General features: G+C 50.1%; 1 protein-coding gene across 6 annotated transcripts in view; it reads right to left on the bottom strand.

Moving 5' to 3' along the window:
* Window positions 1-21290, bottom strand: part of SAMD4A (sterile alpha motif domain containing 4A) — a 103413-nt gene that overhangs the window by 9253 nt on the left and 72870 nt on the right. For 4 of the 6 annotated variants that reach the window (XR_011679081.1, XR_011679082.1, XR_011679083.1 and 1 more), the window contains exons 4-9: window positions 13987-14250; window positions 8648-8757; window positions 7911-7997; window positions 4705-5014; window positions 3060-3145; window positions 1467-1585 (exon numbers count right to left, since the gene is read on the bottom strand). Coding sequence is in view for 2 of the 6 variants with exons in the window: in XM_071426126.1 (XP_071282227.1) it covers window positions 1467-1585; window positions 3060-3145; window positions 4705-5014; window positions 7911-7997; window positions 8648-8757; window positions 13987-14250 (976 nt within the window). In the remaining 4 variants the exon portion in view is untranslated. The remainder of the gene's footprint in view (window positions 1-1466; window positions 1586-3059; window positions 3146-4704; window positions 5015-7910; window positions 7998-8647; window positions 8758-13986; window positions 14251-21290) is intronic. The other 2 variants (XR_011679084.1, XM_071426127.1) reach the window with 1 other exon arrangement.

Here is a 21290-nt window from a genome sequence, read left to right as displayed (position 1 = left end):
CCTGGAACTTGATTTCTTTGAGAATTCTCATGAGTGGATTCTCCAGTGTCTAATTTAAGTTCAGCTTTTGCTGTTGCATTTTCTTTCTCCCCTTCTAGGAGGTTTGTTTTTACAAATATGGTCACCTCTGAGACTTCTCAAGTTCTGTAAAATTTGGTTAGAATGACCTAATAAATCCAAGTTTTATTAAGAAGGGCTGAGCTAAAGGAGCTGAAATCTCATCCTGGAAGTTCCTATACTCCCAGTTATCTCCAAAACACCGTCTGTTTTGGGAATAAAAAACTTGCAACAAATCAGGCTTTGCAAAATGAAACAGAGGGGTGATGTTGTTAAAAGTGATTTAAAAATCTTTTTTTTGGCACAAACCCTATGCTTTCTAGGATCACCTGAAATGCAGCATCACCTTGGAAGTGAGCAAACATGGTGTTCCCAACACAGCCCTGCCTGGCTCTCTGACTGCACCTCTGGCTCTGCAGAGCTTCCAGCCTTTTTTTCTGCCCCTTGACAGCTTTTGGAGGAAACTCCAGTGCTGATGCCATCACAAAGGGCAGCAGGGAAAGGGCCCAGTACTGGGGACACCCTGCACAGCTGGGAAGTGCTGGGTTTGGAGCCAGGGAGGCAGGGTGGGATGGGAGGGAAAGGCAGCGACCACACGCACCTGGGCACTGCCTCCTGTGCTCCCTTCCCAGCCAGCACCTGGGATTCCACTGCTGAAGCTTTTCCAACCCTTCCCCTTCCCTAAACACAGCTCTGAACCCAGCAGGACCCATCCCTCCCTCTGAGGGGATGTTCCCACCTGGAGTGTTCTTGCTCTGGCCACTGCATCCATCCCCCCCTCCCAAAATCACAGAATCACAGAATGATGAGGTTGGGAGAGACCTGTAAGATCATTGAGCCCAACCTGTGCCCTAACACCTCAACTATAGCACCCAGTGCCATGTCCAGTCTTTTTTAAACACATCCAGAGATGGTGATTCCACCACCTCCCTGGGAAGAGCATTCCAGTACTTTATTATTCTTTTGGTGAAAAATTTCTTCCTAATATCCAACCTACACCTTCCCTGATGCTGCTTGAGGCTGTGTCCTCTGGTTCTGTCAGAGACCAACCCCACCTGTCTGCAGCCTCCCTTCAGGAAGGTGTAGAGAGCAATAAGGGCACCCCTGAGCCTCCTCTTCTCCAGCTCCTTCAAACATTCCTCACAGGGTTTGTGTTCCCAGCCCCTCTCCAGCCTCGTTGTCCCCTCTGGATGTGCTCCAGCCTCTCAACATCCTTCCCAAACTGAGGGGCCAGAGCTGGGCACAGCACTCAGGGTTTGGCCTCACCAGCACCGAGTACAGGGGCAGAGTGACCTCCCTGTCCTGCTGGCCACACCATTCCTGATCCAGGCCAGGAGCCATTGGCCTTCTTGGCCACCAAGGCACACTGCTGGCTCATGTTCCCACTGCTGGCCCATGTTCCCACGTACCTCCTCTGCTGCCGATAGCCCGACAGCTCCAGGAGGGATTTCCGAGGGAAAGACCGGAAGAGTTTCTGCACCTGCTGTTTCCATGACAGCAGCCTCTTCTTCTGGATCTCTGTAAACGCCTGCCCAAAAAAAAAAAAACAGAGAGGAAAGTAGGAAATGGATGAATATTCTTGTGGACAAAGCCAGCAGGGATGTGCATGTGGCAGTGTGGGTAAAGAAAAGCAGCTGGAGCAGGTGATGGGGTGAGTTGAGCCCCATCAGAAAGTCCCAGGGGAAACACTGGTCTTTCCTCAGGATTTACTCATCTCAGGTGGAGAAAATGCTGGCAGCATTCCCTGTGTCCCAGAGTGACAGCCCAGCTCTGCCTCAAGGCTGCCAACTCCTTTTGGCAGAGCAAGGCTCTGACGGTGGGTCCTGACGGGTGGTGACACTTGTCACCTGGATGTGGCTCTAGAAATGCTGCCAGGGTGAGCAAAGCTGGGCTTTGGAAAGCTGAGCTGCCCTGTGGCATCCTGCATTCTATCCTCCTTCTCAGGGCTGGGCAGAGCTTGGCTGTGATCCTGGCACTGACAGGCTCTGGGGAGGTCACCCAGGGTGAGTCTGTCACCCACCCAGGCTCCCTGCAAAGGTCACCCTGGCAGTGACAGACCTGGCAGTGACAGACCTGCTCCCGGAGCTCCAGGCAGGAGGCGTGGGTGACAGGGACACCCACGTGCCACCACTGCTAACTTTAGACACCCCAGAACTCTGTTGGAGAGCAGCAGAAGTCTCCAGAGGACAATCTGGAGGCTAATTAGTGCCTGACTTGATTGCTCTGAACCACTCAGGAGGAGATGCTCTCTCCTGGCGCTGATTACGCCGGAGCCAGCGCAGAGGGTGGTCCTGGGACCTGGGTGGTTCTGCTGGGAAAAGTGCAGGCACTTTGGGAAAAGTCCATGTCCTCCTGGCTTTGCTCTCTGGTCCTCAGCTTCCACAACTTCTGCTCCCATACAGGCAGGTGATGGAAGCGGCTTCTTCCAGGTGCTGCCAGAGCAGGTAGGAGACACTGCAGGACACCAGGGACACCGGCCATCCCTCCCTGTCACCAGGCAGGAGCGTGCCAGAGCCCTGTGGCACAGCCTGGCCACCCCAAGCCATCACCCAGCCAAGGCAGATCCTCTGGAGCAGGAACAGATGGAAAATCCCTGTTGCAAAATCCCAAGAGCACGTGGTGCATAACAGGAGGAGGCAATGCCGAGGGATCGCCGGGTCTGTCTGATGGGAACCACCTGCACGTTCATCCCAGGGCTCTTGCTTTCATCCAGCTGCTGGTGGGACTGATTCTTGCTTTCATCCAGCTGCTGCTGGGACTGTCACGAGCCAGATGAATTTCCCAGCTCCAGGCCTTGGCAATTAAAGCAGCGTGGGGGGAAGCAACATTTCCATGCACCACGTTGGAGCTACCGGCTGCTCCAAGCCTGCTCTGTCAGAATTACTATTAATACCCCCCAAAAATATTTGTGTTAGAAACCCAAAGGTTTACATAAACAGACACTTTGGAAACAGTTTCCAAGTGATGAGAACAACAGTTTTAGATGATCTGACACGACTCACCTCGTGGATTAGACATTTGTCTATGAGCTGTAAATAGGAACTTATATTCTCTTCATCGGGTCGGGAAACTAAAAGTTGTGTGCAGACTGGAAAAAAAAAGAACAAGAGAAGGGAAATGGGGATGGGGACATCAGGATGGGGCCCAGGAGGGGTCCCACAACCACCTTGGACATCCTGTTTCCCTTGTAACCACGAGTAGGTTTTTCATCAGTGAGAAAAAACGCCCTTCCCCAATTCCTGCCATACCTTCCTATATTTAGGGCCAGATTTTGTTCTCTGTTATGATGGTGTAAATCCAGAGTAGCACCATTGGAGTCCCCAAAATTAGACCTAAGCAACTCAGGGGCACAGGATCAATCCCTATTCATAGGCAGGAGAGCTCCTTCTCCCATGGCCAAATCTGCCCCCACTGCAGAGTGGTAAATTCCCACCTTCCCTGATGAATTTTAATCTCTTTTGGAATGAATGTCATTGAAGGAATTGGGAATGAGCTCACAGAGGAGTGAGCTTCTCCTGTTGTAAACCCCTGGCAGGGATGCCTGGGGGTCCAGGAGGACACCACATCTTGGCAGGGATTGTGCCACACTCTGCCATTTGTCACAGGAATAAAATGGGGCTGGAGCCCCACATGTGGCTGTTTCTGCAGGGAACCAGCTGGGGACAAATTCTGCACCAGGTTCCTGTGTAGAGAAAATCTCAGCTATTTTAGAAAACATCTCAGCTATTTTTTTGCAAAAGAGGTTGGAAATAGAGACAAGGCTGATATTTCTTTGTGGCACCCCAATGAGGTTCTGCCTGTTCCCAGTCTCCTGCAGATGAGAACCCCTTTCCTCTTCCCCAGGGAGATCTCCCTCCATGCAGCCAGCACTGACACCTCAGGAGCCACCAGCAAGGTTAGGGCACATCCAGGCTCACACAGATTTGCTCCAAGAACCCTGAATATTGCACAGGAGGTCAGTCCCCACCTCAGCTTGCTCCTGTTACCTCCCAATGTGTCATCCCTGGTGCAAAGCTGCACACCCTGCACTCGAGAGGGAATGGCACCGGAGTATTCTGGATGTCCTGCATCCAAACTGGGACATAAAAAGGAGCTTGGAGCCACTGATTTGCACTCCAAATGGCTCATGTCCAGCCCATGCATCACTGCTATCCTACTCCAAGCAGAGTAAGTCCAAGGGATGCTGCTCAAAACACCTCTGGATCAGTGCGATGACCCCAGGGCTCTGGATGGGACGAGAGAGGACATCTTCCACTCCTGACCTTGGGAAAAGTTGTGATTTCTGCATCTGACCTGGAGCAGGGAGAGGATGCTTTCCACCTTGGACCTGGAGTTTGGAATGCGTGCTGTCCACCTTGGACCTCAGGCAGGCAGCTTGAGCCATTGCTGCCCCTCCCCAAAATCCCAGCCCACCTGCCCTATCTTCTTACCTCTAACCCCAGCATGACAAAAGGACCTCAAAAAACCATCACCCCTCAGGCTGGGACCTGCAGGAGCTCAGGGAAAGGCAGGAAGGGAAAAACTCAGGGAAACTCCTTCTTAGTGATGAGACTGGGACCTGCAGGAGCTCAGGGAAAGGCGGGGGGGGAAAAACTCAGGGAAACTCATCCCTGGTGAGGAGTCCGAGGAGAAGTGGCAGCTGCTCACCTTTGCCCATCACTCGGGTGAACTGCCCGGGCAGGTCGCCCTCGGGCAAAGGGGCCCCTCCCGACTCGCCCTCGCATCCCGGCAGGTGGTGCTGCTGCATCCCGGCGGCCGCGGAGTCCTTGCAGTCCGAGCCTTGGCTGTCCCTGTCTGAGCCCAGCAGGGAGGAGGAGGGGTGGCCGTGGTGCGAGTCCACCTCCCTGCTGTGCTCCTCCGTGCTCGAGTTCTGGGAGGAGTAGGCTTTGATGGGGGTGAGGATCATTTGGTGCAGCTCCTGCAGCGGGACACGCAAGTTGCCACCTTCCAGGATGTCCTGTGGATGGAAGAGAGAGAGAGGAGGTTTGTCCTTGCTGGGACAACAGCAGCCCTCCTGTGACCCCCCGAGAATTCCCAGCTTTGCTCCTGCTTCAGGATCCTGCTGCATTCCACAGCCAACAGCCAGGTTTCATTCTCCAAGTCTTTTCTTTTTATCAGGGGAGTGCTGCAGGGACTGATTATCCATGGATGTTTTCAGAATTGAATCCCCAGAGATAAATGTGCCCCCATCACTCACTGGGACCCAAACCCAACAACAATCCAGCTTCAATGTCTCCACATTTCCACCAGGGTAATGGCAAGTCCATGGAAGTGACTGAGCCTGGGAGATTTAAATGCCCAGAGCAGCAATAATATATTTTAAAATATCAAAAATTTTGCGTATTTTAAAAATATATCACATCATTGAGTGCTGAGCTGATAGTAAAAGGAGGCTTTGGCTTTTCCTAAGGAAAAGGAGCCCTTGGAGATCTGTCCCATTGTGCCAGTGAGCCTTGGAAGGAGTCAGACATGGTTCTGACAGAGCAGATGGCAAAAATATATTTGTTGGTTCCCCAGCAATCCTACAATCCCAACATTTCAGCTCCATTTCACTGGAATTACATTAACATGAGCTTGTTTCCCATTTCCAGCACCACCTTCAAGCCTAGCTCCCATTAACTGCTCTGCCCCTAAACTGTTTGCCATGGCATCCTCATGCTCTGGGATCACCTCAGAGCCCAGCACCATGCTGGGATGCTGGAGCCTGTCCTGTGGCAGCTGTGGGGACATCCCTGTCCACTCTGGGATGGGCTGGGGGAGTGGATGCAGAGGGCACTGGGAGGGTTTCAAGGGCAGCAGGTGATTTGTGGTCAGACACAGAAAAGAACTGAAACTCCCACAGCAAAACCATTCAGAGATCCTGGGGCAGATCCACCCAGGAGGGAGAGAATTTGGGTGCACCCCAGCTTTGCTCCTGGTGTGGGTCAAGAACTCCATTTCTATGGTCAGATCCTCGTCCCACTGATGGGAAATAAGTGCATTTTGTTTTTAATGTGGGAAATAAGTGCATTTTGTTTTTAATGTGGCCTGGACCAGAACAGCTCACTGCAGGCTCCTGCACAGTCTGGCTCATGGGACACTGCTTGGAAAGAGGCAACTTTTGGAGTGAATCCTGATGTGCTGAAGGAAGGGACACTAAGTGGGCACATGGGATGTCTGCAAGCCCTGGAACAGTTGTTGATTCTAATTCCTGCTGCATTCCCAGCTCACTCTTGGACGTTTCAGCTCCATTTCTCACAAAGATCTGGTGTCAGTCTGCTGGGCACTATTTTTCTGGGAGAAAATACTGCCCTGCTAACTAACAGAGAGGGGTGGAGCAGCTCTTTCCAAGAAAGCAGCAGTATTTAGCAGCGAGACACTGCCCAAAAGCATCAAGTCCCACACATGCTCTTGTTTAGCAAAAACTGGATGGGAAGCCTGGAAAAGCAGAGATGTCTCCTCCCAGGGAAAGCAGCTCACAGGCAGCTCTGAGCCCCAGCAGAGCAGGACAGGGTCACAGTGCCACAGCCCAAACCCACCCCAGAGGGCTCCAAACCAGTCCCTGCCACTTCCCTCCTGTATTTTACAGCGTGCCTGGCTGGCTGTGCCAGCTGAGCTGGGCTCCAGCTCCTGCACAGCACCACTCAATCAATACCAGATTCCCAAATCCCAGTGGAGGAGTGGAGGAAGAGGCTGTGCAATAGCCTGGAAAACACAGGGCTGCAGCCAGCTCCATCCAGCTCTTGGATTTAATAGTTATTATTAATAACGGAGGTAAATATGGCTTTATTAGCTCCTGCCATACTCTGAGCACAAGCCCATATTATAAATAAATAGTGAAGCAGCAAGTTAAGGAAAACACCAATAAATAGCAACACACCACAGAAGTATTTAAAAGCCCCTAGTGGGAGGCTCTGCAAGTTGCTGTTTGAAGATGGTGCAATTAAGTATAATATAATACAGCCATAATAAATAGGGAGAGCTTGGGTGAGCTGCTCCCAGCCAGGCTGTGGTGCTGCTACTTCCCCAAAAGCCCTTCCTGCAGGGTTTAAGCTTTTGTTGAAGTGATAAAGAAGTTTCTGTTTATTCTCCTTGGAAATTCAAGTTGTTGTTCAGCACTGATGTGGGTGTTTGGTGTTTTATCCCAGGACAGGGTGCCCATATGATGTTCCAGGAATGACCAAGCCTTTCTGAGCACCCTGGGGCTGGCCAGGGCTACAAGGTACATCCATGCCAGCTGTGTGGGATGCATTAGGACCCACTCTGCAAAACACAGCTTTGAGCAATGTGGTCTAGTGGACAGTGTCTCCCTACCATGGCAGAGGGCTGGGACTTTAAGGTCCCTGCCAGCCCAAACCTGTCACAAACATCTTTTATGAAAAATCCTTTCCTTAGGATTTTTCCTGCTGAGAAGCTGAGAGGCCTCAGGAACAAAATGTAACCAATGGTTATCTGCTGCTGTGGAATGCAACAGGGGCATCTGGGATTGTCTCATGTGGTTGTTTCTAATTAATGGCCAATCACAGTCAGCTGGCTCGGACTCTGTCAGAGACACAAGCCTTTGTTATCATCCCTTCTTTTCTATTCTTAGCTAGCCTTCTGATGAAATCCTTTCTTCTATTCTTTTAGTATAGTTAATATAATATATATAATAAAATAATAAATCAGCCTTCTGAAACATGGAGTCAGATCCTCATCTCTTCCCTCATCCTTGGACCCCTGTGATCACTGTCACACAAACCATTCTGGAATTCTGTGAAATAAAATCTGCATCAGATCCCCACAATACGTTTAAGCAAAGAGTGCTTCACCCCAGAATTAATTCCTGGCTTCTTAAGAACACAAGAAATACAAAGATGGTTGTGATTACTTACCCCTTCTAGAGATTTGAGCAGGTTTTGTCTTTCTTTTAGCTTTTGGATACTGATGACTATTTTGTGTCTTGCGCCTTTGGTAACGTTCTGCAAAAACAGGACAAAACGTGATGGTAACACTTCCACAGGGCAGCTGGCCCAACCCAAACCCTTCCTCTCCCAAACAGAAAGGGCTGCTAGAAATTAATTACATTTTTGAGTGCAGGGATTTGTGGGGGACATGGAAAATCAAGCACAGACTTGCTGAGGATAGAGATTTCCAGCTAGCCTGTCCCTCCCTGGTGCACCTCACACATGGAGAGCAATGGTGTTCCCATTCCTCTTTATCCCAAGGATAATGCAGAGGTGAACCTGAGAGCAGTGGGGGTTGCAACCAGATAATCTTTAAGGTCTCTTCCAACCCCAATCAGCAATATTCTATGATTCTATAACATGTGCAAAGGCAGTCAGCCATCAAAGCCCCACTGCCTTTAAGGGAGTTGGCTACCACAAGTTGCACCCCTGAAACTCCTGAACTTAATCCCAGCTAGGCAAAAAAACCCCAAGCACAGCTCCCAGTGATTGGACTTCCATGCTGGGACTCCAGCAACAACAACACAGGGACAAGGTTTATTTCAGGTACTATGTGAGATTTTTTCACTCCCCAAGACCCAATTTCCCTTTTTCTGCTTCCCAACCATGGGAAGACCCACAAAGGGGCTTTGGAAGCTGTCAGCCCCAGGTGAGGTGGGACATACTTGTGCCTCGAGCTGGCATTCGGTGAGGGCCATCATCTCCTCGTAGGTCATCTGGGAGAAGAGGGCAGCGTACTTGTGCAGCCTGAGGCTCTTCAGCCAGGCTGGGACATCTGCAGCACAGAGGAAGGACAGGAGAGCTCCACTGAATTCATGGAACAGCACAACCATGAGCAACAGCATCAGCACCAACATGAGGGGCATCCCAAGGGACACCTCACTGAGCTTCATGGACCTCTGGGAGGACACAGGGCTGTGGGTGTGGATGGGACAAGGAACCAGGACCTGGAGGACACAGGGCTGTGGGTGTGGATGGGACAAGGAACCAGCCCCTGGAGGACACAGGGCTGTGAGTGTGGATGGGACAAGGAACCAGGCCCTGGAGGAGGACACAGGGCTGTGGATGTGGATGTGAGGAGGAACCAGGCCCTGGAGGAGGACACAGGGCTGTGGATGTGGATGTGAGGAGGAACCAGCCCCTGGAGGAGGACACAGGGCTGTGGATGTGGATGTGAGGAGGAACCAGGCCCTGGAGGAGGACACAGGGCTGTGAGTGTGGATGGGACAAGGAACCAGGCCCTGGAGGAGGACACAGGGCTGTGAGTGTGGATGGGACAAGGAACCAGGCCCTGGATGGGGACACAGGGCTGTGAGTGTGGATGTGAGGAGGAACCAGGCCCTGGATGGGGACACAGGGCTGTGAGTGTGGATGGGACAAGGAACCAGGCCCTGGAGGAGGACACAGGGCTGTGAGTGTGGATGGGACAAGGAACCAGGCCCTGGAGGAGGACACAGGGCTGTGGGTGTGGATGGGACAAGGAACCAGCCCCTGGAGGAGGACACAGGGCTGTGGGTGTGGATGTGAGGAGGAACCAGGCCCTGGATGAGGACACAGGGCTGTGAGTGTGGATGTGAGGAGGAACCAGGCCCTGGATGAGGACACAGGGTTGTGGATGTGGATGGGACAAGGAACCAGCCCCTGGATGAGGAGGGGAACAACAACAACCCAACGTCCTCAGAAGCTGGGTTTCTGTAGGAAAACCAGTGGATTTAGCCCATGGGGAGTGGCATTGTGCCACTGCACACCAAGCTCCTCACTGCTGTTTTCCCAGGAACATGGGAAGTGCTGCAGCTCATGGAGTGATTGAGCTCAGCACAAGCAAAGGGCTGTTTTGTGGATGGCAGACACTGATTTATGGCCTGAGGGATGGTGGCATTGCTGAAAATGGAACTGGATGCTTAAACAGAGCTAGAGAGATGGGTTTGGGATGAAAAAATGATGTGCCATCAAAGATGGCCCCACACCCTGCTTCAGAGGGTGACTTGGGACCTAAAATGCACTGACTGAAATGACTTCTTCTTTCCCAGTTGTTTCCTGCAGGGTAGCACCTCTATGCCCAGCTGGAGGGGTACCCAAAATTACATTTATCCTGCTGACTTCAACATTGTCTCACAGTCAGGAACCTGGGAGGGGAATCCTTTCTCTGTGACATTCAAAACCCCATGGACTCCATGATGAGGTGCTCTCCATGGACAAGGCAATGTGACAACAAGCAGCTTTGCAGGGTTTTGCAGCTTTGGGGCTCTGTGGTGACACCCCACAAGGGAGGGGGGCCCTGCAGGTGTCTGTGCTGCAGCACAGCACTGGGCCTGTGACAAGGTTTTTAGTTTGTAAAGGCTTGAAATGCTTTGCCAAATTGAGACCTGCTTTATTCAGCACCTACAACCCCACAGGAGCTCTGCCACAGCTTTCCCAGCTGATGTGCTCTGCTCCCAGCAGTGCCTTGTCCACAGTCCTTGGCCCCTTCCCTACCAGTGAGACACTGGGGAGCTCATTCCCACTGCTGGGACATCCACCTCATGGGTCCACAAAGTCCCACACTGGTGAGCACCACCTGCAAGCCAAGGATTGTCCATGACCTCTTCCTGAACCAAGGTGGTCTCATCAGTGGAAGGGACAGGGCAGGAGAGGCCTTAGTTTGGTTCCCAAGGCAATCCATCCATCTGCCAGAAGTCTCCTGCTGCCCAGGCTGATCCCAAACCCACCCTGCATCCAAGGAGAGGATGCAAACAATCCCAGCATGCTGCACCTTGCTCACACTCCCCAAATCCCAGACACACAGAAAGATTCACATGCCAGTGAAATTCCTCAGGTGCTGCACAGGAGACCAAACATGGGGAAAAGCAATGACTGAGCACAGAAGGGCTGAAATTCAGAGTTTTCCAAAAGTTCTGACATGCAACAGTCCCAAAGTCTGCTACCAGCACCCTCTTAAACTGATTTCTGTTTAAAATAAATTAAAACCTCTCAGCAAAAAGCCCCATTTCCAGCACAGGCTCAAATTTCAACATCATTTTAACACAAAACCACACCATTCTAGTGACAGCACATTAAAAGTCTCCCTGATCCCACATCCCCACAGGACACCTGCCTTTGGCACACATCCATGCCAACGGCCAAGCCCACAGGGATGCTTCCAGAAGAGAGATTCAACCTCACACAGACATTGAACCCTGCAGGAAACCCTTCTCCAACCTTTGCAGAAGCAGCTCTTTGCCTTTGCATCAGCCTGACTGGATCATGCCTCAGTTTTGGGGAGAGTGACGGTCCCAGAGCCCCCTGCCAGCAGAGATGGCAATCCTGGAAGCAGGTTGGGGAGAAGGAGCCACCCCAGGACAGAGTGTGTTGTGTGTGGTGGAGTTCTCCCCTTTCCCACAAGGAAGAGGCAACCAGGAGGTGCAAGGACATCCAAGGTGATTTCCTGGTCCCTGGAAAGTCAAACTTCCCAGTGCTCTGCACGGATGGGTGAACCACCTGCCTGCAGAGCTACTCTTTAATCAGCAATTACCAGCAGCTAATTGCACAGTCATGGCACGGCTGTCAGGAAATTTAGAAGGAAAACAACTCACTCTGCAATATTTACACACAGGACACCTTGGATATACTTCCAACAGAAACTCCTGGCTCTACCCAGACCTGCCTTCTGGTGCTCCCCAAGCTCTGCCCCAGGAATCACAGAATCCTGGAATGGTTTGGGTTGGAAGGGACCTTAAAGATTATTTAATTCCAACCCCTGTCCATGGGCAGGCACATGGCAAGGGACAGACAGACAGACTGGGATCTATGGAGAAACAAGTGTCCATATCTTCCCCTGGAGAAACCAAGAGCTAGGATAAAGCCAAAGGGCATTTTCCCTTCAGCATGAAGATAGATGGAAAGAAATGGGAGCATAAAGATAAACAGAAAGGAAAGAAATAGGTGGCATTGGGGGAGATAAACTGGTGAGGCAGATGGGGACCTGTCATGACATTCCAGATCCCGTGGCTCTGGATCCTCCTGGATGCCCTGGAGGGTGTTCAAGAAGGAACCAGCTGAGCAGGAGCAGGGGGGACACGCAGCCACAAGAGTCTGCAGGCACTCAGGGAGACGTGGCTGCAGTTCAGGACTTGGCAGCAGGAGCAGCCAGCCTGGATGGAGAAGGAGGCAGCCCCATAAAAATGCAGCGAGCTGCGCGTTTGTTTCTGCAGGAACCAGAAACGGCACCATCGGAGTGCAGGGAACGGGCAGTCCTCTCCTCTCCCTCTCCTCTCCCTCTCCTCTCCCTCTCCCTCTCCCTCTCCTCTCTCCTTTTTTTGATTTTTTCTTTCAGGAAAGCTGTGGGGATACAGTGGGTCATATGCAGCTCACAGAGCTTTGTTATTTGAGGACGATGAGCTACGCAGCCACAGGAATGCTGTCTGGAGGCAAACAAGCCTCTGCTCTGCTTCCAAGTCCAGTTTTGGGCAGCACACCTTCAATAAAACGAGGACTTTTTGGAAAAAATCCTGGCGGAGAGAAGCAGGAACAACCCCAAGTTCAGAAAACATCATCTGGGCAGGCAGTGGAATGGTTCAGCTGAAGAAAACCCAGCTGAGGGGGGAGGACAGGGCAGGCAGAGACACCAGAGGTTGTGAACATCTGTTCTGCACGTCCCTGGACAGGGGGACAGAAGCCATTTGGCTGAGTCAGCAATGGGGGAATCGTTTGGGAGTGTGGAAAGGGACAGCCCGAGGAAGGGTGGACAGACCCCAGCTGCACAGAGCAGCAAGGGGATGTGTTAATATGTGGGGGTTATTTAATTGATCATCATCAATCACAGCCTCTGGGTTTTGTGGATCTGGCCACACAGGTTGATTGCACAGCACTGGGAAGTTTCTCTCCACACAGATCCTGGAGCTGCAGCTGTGGATCACAGGGAGCAAAGCTCCCCATGGTCTTTTCTCCAGCTCCTTCTGCAGAAACCTGGAGAAATGTAGTGTTAAACAGCTCCCCCCTAGAAATACTTGCTCCCAAAAAGTTCTCCCTGGCCAGACAGACTACAGGACCTGACCTGCCTCTATTACATTCCCTAGAACCATGAGGGGTTTTTCATGCATTTATTTCATGCACATCAAAGCCATCCAGAGCCAAGCCAAATGCAGTCCCACATCACACAGATTTATCCACATCTCAATTTGTCTGTAATTAGACTAAAATCAGACCTTGTGACTGTTAAAAAATACAATTATTTCCCTATTCTGATACACCACTGGTTTGCACACAATCGAGCTGCTTTGCATTAATACAAATTGGAGTTGTTTAAATCAGTCTGAGAGCTGCAGGGTCATTTTCATTCTGTTCCCAGGAACACACAGTTTGTGTGTTTGCCCAGTTTTTAGCTGTTTATTCCTCCTCAGCCTGAAGTTTGCTCTGCATCTTTGACTGCAGCAAGTGGGGTTCATTTTCTGCCTTGTTTACCACCAGAACCACATATATTTATTGCCAAAATCTCTGTGAAATGTAGGTATAATGGGAAAACCAACCGAAACACACAGGTTAAATTCACTGCAAACAAGTAGCCCAAGCCAAAACTTCCCCCAGATACTTGGAGGGTATCAAACACTGCAATGGCAGATCACACGTGGCTTGCTAAGCTTGCTCTAAGCTATTTTTCACTGTCATAAAAATAAAAAATAAAAAAAAAAAAAAAAAAAGAAAGAGAAAAAAGAGCACCACTCGCAGCCAAAAGCCACAGGCAATGGAAAAAATCCAGCTTTTTGCAAAGCTGGCAGCTCACAGGGTTTTGGGGCAAAAGCAGCCCACTGGCACCCAAGTGCAAGACGTCAGATCAGGACCAGCTGCTACTTAAAAGAAAACCCAAGGCATTCCCCTAACCCTAAATCCCTAAGGTGGGGAGAAAAGGCTGGGAGGCCCCGCTTGGCCACGAGGATCCTCTCCCCAAAGCGAGCAGGGAGCAGGGGCAGCTCTTCCCCTCCTGCCTCTGGGTGCTGGGGGTGGGTGGGGGGTCTGGTTTGTCACTCACCTTTCATCCCACTCCCTTCCTCCTGGAATGTGTTACGAGCAGAAGGCTGATCTTCTAAATGTTCACTCCCACCACTTCCTGAAGAGGCTACACTGCTTTGTGGAGACAGGGGGGCATGATCGGAAGGGATGCACTGGGGTCCTCTAGCTCGTAAGTCCTCATGAGACATCCATCCATGTCCTAGAGGTTGGTTTGGCACATTCATGGGTGGGGTAAGGGACACAGAGCGTTTCAAAGGGCTGTGGTGTGTCTGGCCTGAGAGAACTGAAAAAAAAAAAAATAAAATCAAAGAGGTTATTCCCCCCTCGCGGCCCGGGATGCAGCAGAGTCCCCCGAAAAAAACAAAAAAAAGAAAAAGGAAAAAAAAAAATCAAATGAAATTATAAAATGTGTAGTGGTGGTGGTTGGCCATGGTGCCTGGCTGATGGCTTTGCAGCACCCTGAGCCCTACCCTGAGCTCTCAGCTTTGCCTCCTGGGAAGCAAAAAGGATGGGAGTACCTGTAAGGAGATGGGGTCACACAAGCTATGCTGGGCTGCTCAAGGGAAGGGGTTGTGTGGATTCCAGCTCTAGGGAAAAAACATCAGTTGAGCACTTCTGGAGTGTAAAAATCCCCAGGATGGGGATGTTCCCACAGAGATCCAGGGGAAGCATCTGTCTCTCCCTTTGGGTTAGGACCTGGCTTGTGCCCTGAAGCAGGAGCACTTACACATCTCCCAAAATCACTGCAAGGGTACTTCTCATCCACAGCAATGTCTCAGCCTTGTTGAGTCCTAAGGACCATAGGATGGTTTGCATTGGAAGGGACCTTACAGACCTCATTCTAACTCCCTGCCATGAGCAGGGACACATTCCACCAGACCAGGCTGCTCCAAGCCCTGTCCAAGCTGCCCTTAAACACTTCCAAGGACTATCTCTGTTTCAAGTACTGAAAAAAGTATTAAAAGACTGTTCTGTTTGCTTAACAAAATTCAAACTCCATCACTGAGAGTCACTAACCTACTGGTCTAACCATAAACAGAGTGTATGTAATTTAATGTACAGATTTAGGATGCAAACCAGGGAAAATTTCCCTGCTCCAGGAAAACCTGAGGGCAGAGGGATTAGAATGACCTTCCAGCCTACAAGAAACAGAAGCAAAAACTTTTCAATTTTTCTTTCCAAACCAAATTTTTAAACTGTACAAAACCTGGGGAAATTCATTGTTCTCATGGCTTTTCCATCTAAAGCACCAAAGCCCTAAAGCTCCTTAATCCCCTTTTTGCATTTACAAGCAGTTCACCAAAACCACTCAGACTCCTCTCCATGTTATTATTTAATATAAATGAGTCTTGGTGGAAAACCCCCAGCCAGGTGCACCATGCTGCAAAGGTTAAGCCAGGCTTAATTCCCAGCTCAGGCCTGGGGGAAAAACCACCATCAAAGCCATTTTGCTGACCAGGAGATGCATGAAAATGAGGCACTAGTGGGGTTACAAAAGGAGGGGAGAGAGAAACACCAGAGCACATTTGCATTTATTAACCACCTGCAATAAGCAGCTGGTACCACAGGCAGCTGCTGGATGAGGCCAAAAAACCTGTGGATTTCTGTAATGTTTAAATAATTCCTACTTCTGAAAGGGTTTTCTTGTGCCAACACATAACAGTGACACCACGCTCTGCAGGGAAGTACTGGGGTGGCTTGTGGGGAAGAATTCATTCCCTTCCCTTTTAAAAACTATACAAACATCTTCCAGAAGTCTCTTGGCAGAAAAGGATGTCAATGAGATCCTGAGATTGCTTCCAGAGCAGCGTTATGCTTCCTAAAGCTCTGCTGTGATGCACCCCAATGGGGAAATAGATGGATTTCAGAAGGTCTTGGGCAAGTTTTTTCAGCTCTTGGCTTTGCAACTGTACCCCCAAAACAGCATCTGTAGATGCCACATCACCCTCTCAGGAGAAAAATATAGTTAGGATTTAAACCCCCCAAATATAGGGGAAAAAATGGATACATTGGTTAAAATGCATCAGCAGGGCTGAGCATTGGCTCCACATCACCCAGAGCCCTTGTGTGCCTGCTGCCCCCAGGCATGGCCACTCTGCCATGGGGAGAGAATTCACCCTGAGTCTGTTGTAGGAAAAGCTCTGGTTTGGGAAATATTTGTGCCCCTCAGATGAAGGAGAGATGCAGAGAAGGGGCAAGGGGGACTGAGGTTCATTGTCCCCTTTCAGGAGGCCAAGGGCTGCTCTGCTAATCCAGCTCCTACAGGGTGTGTGCAGACACTGGTACCCAGCAGTGCTTACACCACCCTGCACACAAGAGGGCATTTTAGGCATAAATCCAGCCCAGATTCCTTCACGAGCAGCAATACCCTGCAAACTGCTGCTCTTCCATCTTAATTTCATGTCCCCTAATTAGAAGCTGGTGTCGGCTGAAGGAGAAATAATGAACTCCAAAGGATGGCCAGGGACAATTAGAAACCATCCAGTGCACCAGACAAAAATCAGTTCCTCTTCTTTCCCTGACATAATGCAATGCTGGATCCAAGAGAACACCTTCTACTAAGCCAAATTTTTACTGAAGTGTGAGTCAGTTCCCACATCACCTGAGATGCAGCAGGGAAAATCCCTCTGCAAAGGATGCTGCCAGTCCCCAGCTCTCTGAAACCACCTGGGGACCAAACTGAGGTGATTTAAGGGCTCTTAGCACTGGCCTAACTTTAGGGTCTGCTTTTTATTGGTGATAATGTGGTTTCTTGCAACCCCCCTCAGCCATTTCCATCAGCCCTAAAAATGCTGAGAATACTGGGATGGCATCCCTCTTTTACTGTAATCCCCAGGGGATTAACAAATGCCCATATTTATTATATTTATTAATAATTTATTAATAGTATTTATTAATAATTTCATTAATAATATTTATTAAGGTTGTTGCTTGTGGTCACGCCCTCAATTTCTTGAAATAAGAGGATGTAGCTAATTATTTCCAAAGCATCAGTTTACTGTAGGTCCTGACCTGCATTTGACCATTCTGTGTGCTTTTTGGATGGTCCAAGGTGAATCCAGGGCTGCTCCTGGCTAAAATAAATGGTCCACGTGGGCTTTAACTTCAGCAGAAGAAAAGCAAGTGTGAGTTTATCACCTTACACTCATGCCTCCTCTTCTTTTACTACAAAAATATCAAGCTTAAATTTAAAAAGGAAATCTAAAATGTTATTCTGGGCCAAGATAAGCTCCCAGGAGGTGGGTGGGCACGGCTGCCTCTCTGAGTGCTGTGAGCTGGGCAAACAAAGAGGGGAAATCACCACTCCAAAGGGCATCCCACGCTGGCACAAGGATCCCCTACAGCCTTTAAGCATGCCCCACTTCTGGCTTAGAAGTGTTTTCCTGCCCTTCAGGTGCTGCAAGACTCTGCACAGGCACTGCCTGGTCCAGCTCCCTCCAAGCTGGTGTGCAGTGGGACAGGGGCTGGAGCAGATCATGGTTTTCCCTGGAAAACCCTGGGCTGGTGCTGCCTCTTTGCTCTGAGCAGCCAGGGTTGTGCTCAGCCCACACCAGACCAGGTTTCCTTGCAAGAAACCCTCTCCATGATTTCCAGACTGGGATCAAGCTCAGGGTAATATTCCCAGGTTAAAAAAAACAAAAAACAAAAAAAAGAAAAGCAGGGGATGGAGAAGGAGTGATGGCAACAAAGCTCCCCATGACTGCAGGCAGCTGCTGACCACGCTGGGAGCATCCCTGTGGCACCACCCCCTCCCCAGGCAAATCTGGATTTATCTCAGACCAAACCCTGGCTGGGCTGGCAGGCACCACAACACACTTATAGAAACTCTGAGGCTGCAAGTGCTCTCACCCCATGAAGCCTTGGCTTTGGGATTTTTCCCTCCCCCCTCTTTTCCCTTTTGAAGTGGTGCTGCCTATTTTGGGAGGCAAGGGCTGATTTCAAGAGGGTTTTTGTTCACTGAGGACCATGTGGAACAGCGTCAGACATTTGTGTTGTGGTTTCTCAGGGTTTTGGGCCAATTTTTTTTCAGCCTGAGAAGGGAAAAGCCACCCATTCCTGTGATTAGAGCTGAGAAATTGGGCTCTGCAGGCAGACCTTCCTCCACACAGTGTGGGACAGCTGACAAGGTGCTCACTCTCCCTCTCCCTTCGTGAAACCTGGCTTAGAGTGCTGCAAAAGTCCTTGATAGGACACACATGTGAGAGCTTCCAGTGAGAGCCAAACCCACCACTGGGAGGGTTCAGAATGTCTCCAGTCCTCATCAAGCCCTTGATACCCAAAGGACCAGCAGTGGGTCCATAAATCAGGTTACAATTCCAAATAACATCTTCCCCATGCTTGCAGAAAGGAAAAAGCACTGCAAGGGAAAAAAAAAAAAAAAAGGAAAAAGCACTGCAAGGTGCATACTGAACCCTTTGGGACCTTCTTTTGTTTTTTTGGTTTTTTTTTTAGTTTAAAAATGGCACTTCTTGGCTGCAAAGCTGTTTATGGTGAGTCCCCAGGCAGCATCTGATCACACACAGCTCCTTTCCTGGTCTGTTGGTACCTGGAACAGCAGCCTGACCCCAAAAAGTGGGGATGTTTTTAATCCACACAAGGTTTTGTGCAGCCTGGAAGCTCCCCCGTGGAGAGGGAACACTGAGCACCCCCCTCACAAAGCAAACTCCAAGTTCAACCCAGTCCTCCCCTCTGCCTGCTCCTTGCCATCCCAGTCACGACACATCCTCTCCTCCAGGAAGGCTTCCCCGTGCTGGCAGAGCAATGCCCAGGGCTTTTCCAGCTTTTCTTTGCCCAGAACCCTTGGAAAGAGCTGCCAGTGGGTCACACTGCCCAGCTGGCACCCAGCCTCCTTCCTGGGCACCTCATTCACCCTCTCCCCAGGCTGCCCCAGGCAGCTCCAGCACAGCCAGAGCAGAACCTGATGGAACATTTTTTAGCTCAACATCCCCTAACCCTTGGAGCCTCTTTTTGTGCCTTTTTTCCTTTAATCTCCCTGTGTTCTGTGGCTGTGACTTCTACACAAACTGTGTTTATAGGAGCTGGATAATCCATGTGCTGCCCTCTGAACCATGAGCTGATCTAACCCATGAAGGGGTGAAATTCAGGGTCCTAAATCCAAGAAGCCACTGGGGAAAAGGAAAATTGTGGAATTAGGAAATTAGTGGTGTTAACCCCTGCATGAGGATAAAACCCCATCCAAGCAGAGTGCTGCCTCAAGCAGGGAAGAAGCACAGCCTGCAGAAAAGACTGTCAAGCAAACCTTTTTAAAGAAATGGTGTTTTTAAACACAGTTTCCTGTTGAAGAAAGTGGACAGAGAAACAATAACCCGTTTGTTGCTGCTCCCTGCGAGCAGCGCATGCGAGGCTCAGCGGGGAAGGAACCCTCACAGGGGCTTTTGAAATTCCCTGCATGGCACAAACACACGTGGAGCTACTGTTTGGCTCCAGCAGGAACTGCTGTGGCTGTTATTTACTCATTTGTGTGGCAGCAGGAGCGGGGCTGCATCTAAAGATGTGTAAATTCAGCCCCTGGTGGCTCCGGCAATCCGACGGGATGCACTTCTGGAAGGAAGCCCAGCTTGTCTCAGCGAGCAGCAGGAGCTCAGGAGATGCTTTCAGGCTCCTTCACAGAATTCTGGGATGGTTTGGGTTGGGAGAGACCTTAAAGAACATCCAGTTCCACCCCTGTCATGGGCAGGGACACCTTCCACTATTCCAGGCTGCTCCAAGCCCCGTCCAACCTGGCCTGGAACAGTTCCAGGGATGAGGCAGCCACAGCTTCTCTGGGCACCCTGTGCCAGGGCCTCACCACCCTCACAGCCAAGAATTTCTTCTTTAAATTAAACTAAATCTCCCCTCTCTTAATTTCAAATTAAAATTTATAACTTATTTAAAATAAGTTTTAAAACTTACTATAAATTTAAAACTTTCCCCCTTGTCCTATCACTATCAACCCATGTAAGAAATCCCGTTCCCTCTTCTTTATGAGCCCCTTCTAAGTTCTGACAGGTCCTTGCTTCCCACTAGAGCATCCAGAATGTGAATATAACCAGGATTTAACTGACAGACAAAAGAATGCATGGAATGGTGGCTCAGGGAGGTGGGAATGGGTGGGGATGGAGGATTAGGGATATGTTGCAAGGAGGTTCTGCCCTAAACCACGAGTCTCTTGGGGTAAACACAATGCCCCAATGTCCAGGCCAATAAATCCATTTTTTTTCTTCTAAACCTATACACAAAACACAGAAAATCACTGTTTGTCCCTGGGGAATCCTGGTCCATTAATATCAAATGCTGCTGTGCTGAACCAAGCCTCCCTAATTATCCCAGAAAATAGCTTTTGCTGTGGGCTCCTGGGAGAAATTCCTCCCCTGCTCACGAAAGAAGCCAGATAAACAGCACTGGGATGCAGAAACTCTCCTTCCCAACGTCCTTTTCCACCCAAAAGGGATGTCCAAGAACATTTTCATTGCTCAAGCAGCAGCCACTGCCTCCATCCCTGGTCTGAGGAGCATCTCCCTGTTGAGATTTCCAACAGCATCAGCTTCCACCACACTCCAGATGGAGAAACCCCTCCACCACCTACAACCATTTCAGGAGGCCAGCCTGGAGGATGTGCATCCTTTACACAGCAATGTGCAACCTGGGGAAAACTGGGAGTGAGACATGATGGGCCCTAAACCAGTCAAGTGAAAGGGGTGAGTGCCAAACCTCTGGAATTGCCCCAAGAAATTGGGATCCAACAATCCCCAGAGTCATTAAAAAGCTGTGGGGTGAGAGCAGGGAGTGTCTTCAGCAGTGACAAAACCCATGAGGACAGTGAGTGTCTCACATGATGTGCATCCCACAGTCAGCACCCAGACTGAAACACACCTGCAGCCTTTTCCATCCTTGCCAACTCATTCTGGATTTTCTCCTCCTTTATCTCTTTTTAGCCACTTTCACTCATTAAAAAAAAAAGCCACCTACTCCCCCTCTCTTTTAGGTACCATGGCACAAATTTTGCAAGACAAATTCCTCAGTGTTTCAACCTCCCTCTGGCCTCCACCTCTTGGGAACTCACACACCCCATCCTGAGCACCTTCCCCTTCCATCTGGGCTGGCCATGCCTTATTCCTTCTCCTATTTCTCTTTCAAAAGCATCAAATCTTACCAGCTCCAGGAGAAAAGAGAAGCCTGCTGGGTCTCTGAGGCCACCAAGGGGCAAACACAGTATCCAGCTGCCACCATGAGAAGATGCAAAAGATGGGACACCCCATGACAGGGGAATGGCTTCCACTGCCAGAGGGCAGGGTCAAATTGGATTTTGGGAAGAAATTCTTC

This window comes from Agelaius tricolor, unplaced genomic scaffold, assembly GCF_023055355.1.
Source record: "Agelaius tricolor isolate 1412-34295 unplaced genomic scaffold, bAgeTri1.0.p SCAF_5, whole genome shotgun sequence".
NCBI classification, from domain to species: domain Eukaryota; kingdom Metazoa; phylum Chordata; class Aves; order Passeriformes; family Icteridae; genus Agelaius; species Agelaius tricolor.
The sequence above is the reverse complement of the archived record's forward strand: the minus strand, read 5'-3'. Positions and strand labels throughout refer to the sequence as shown.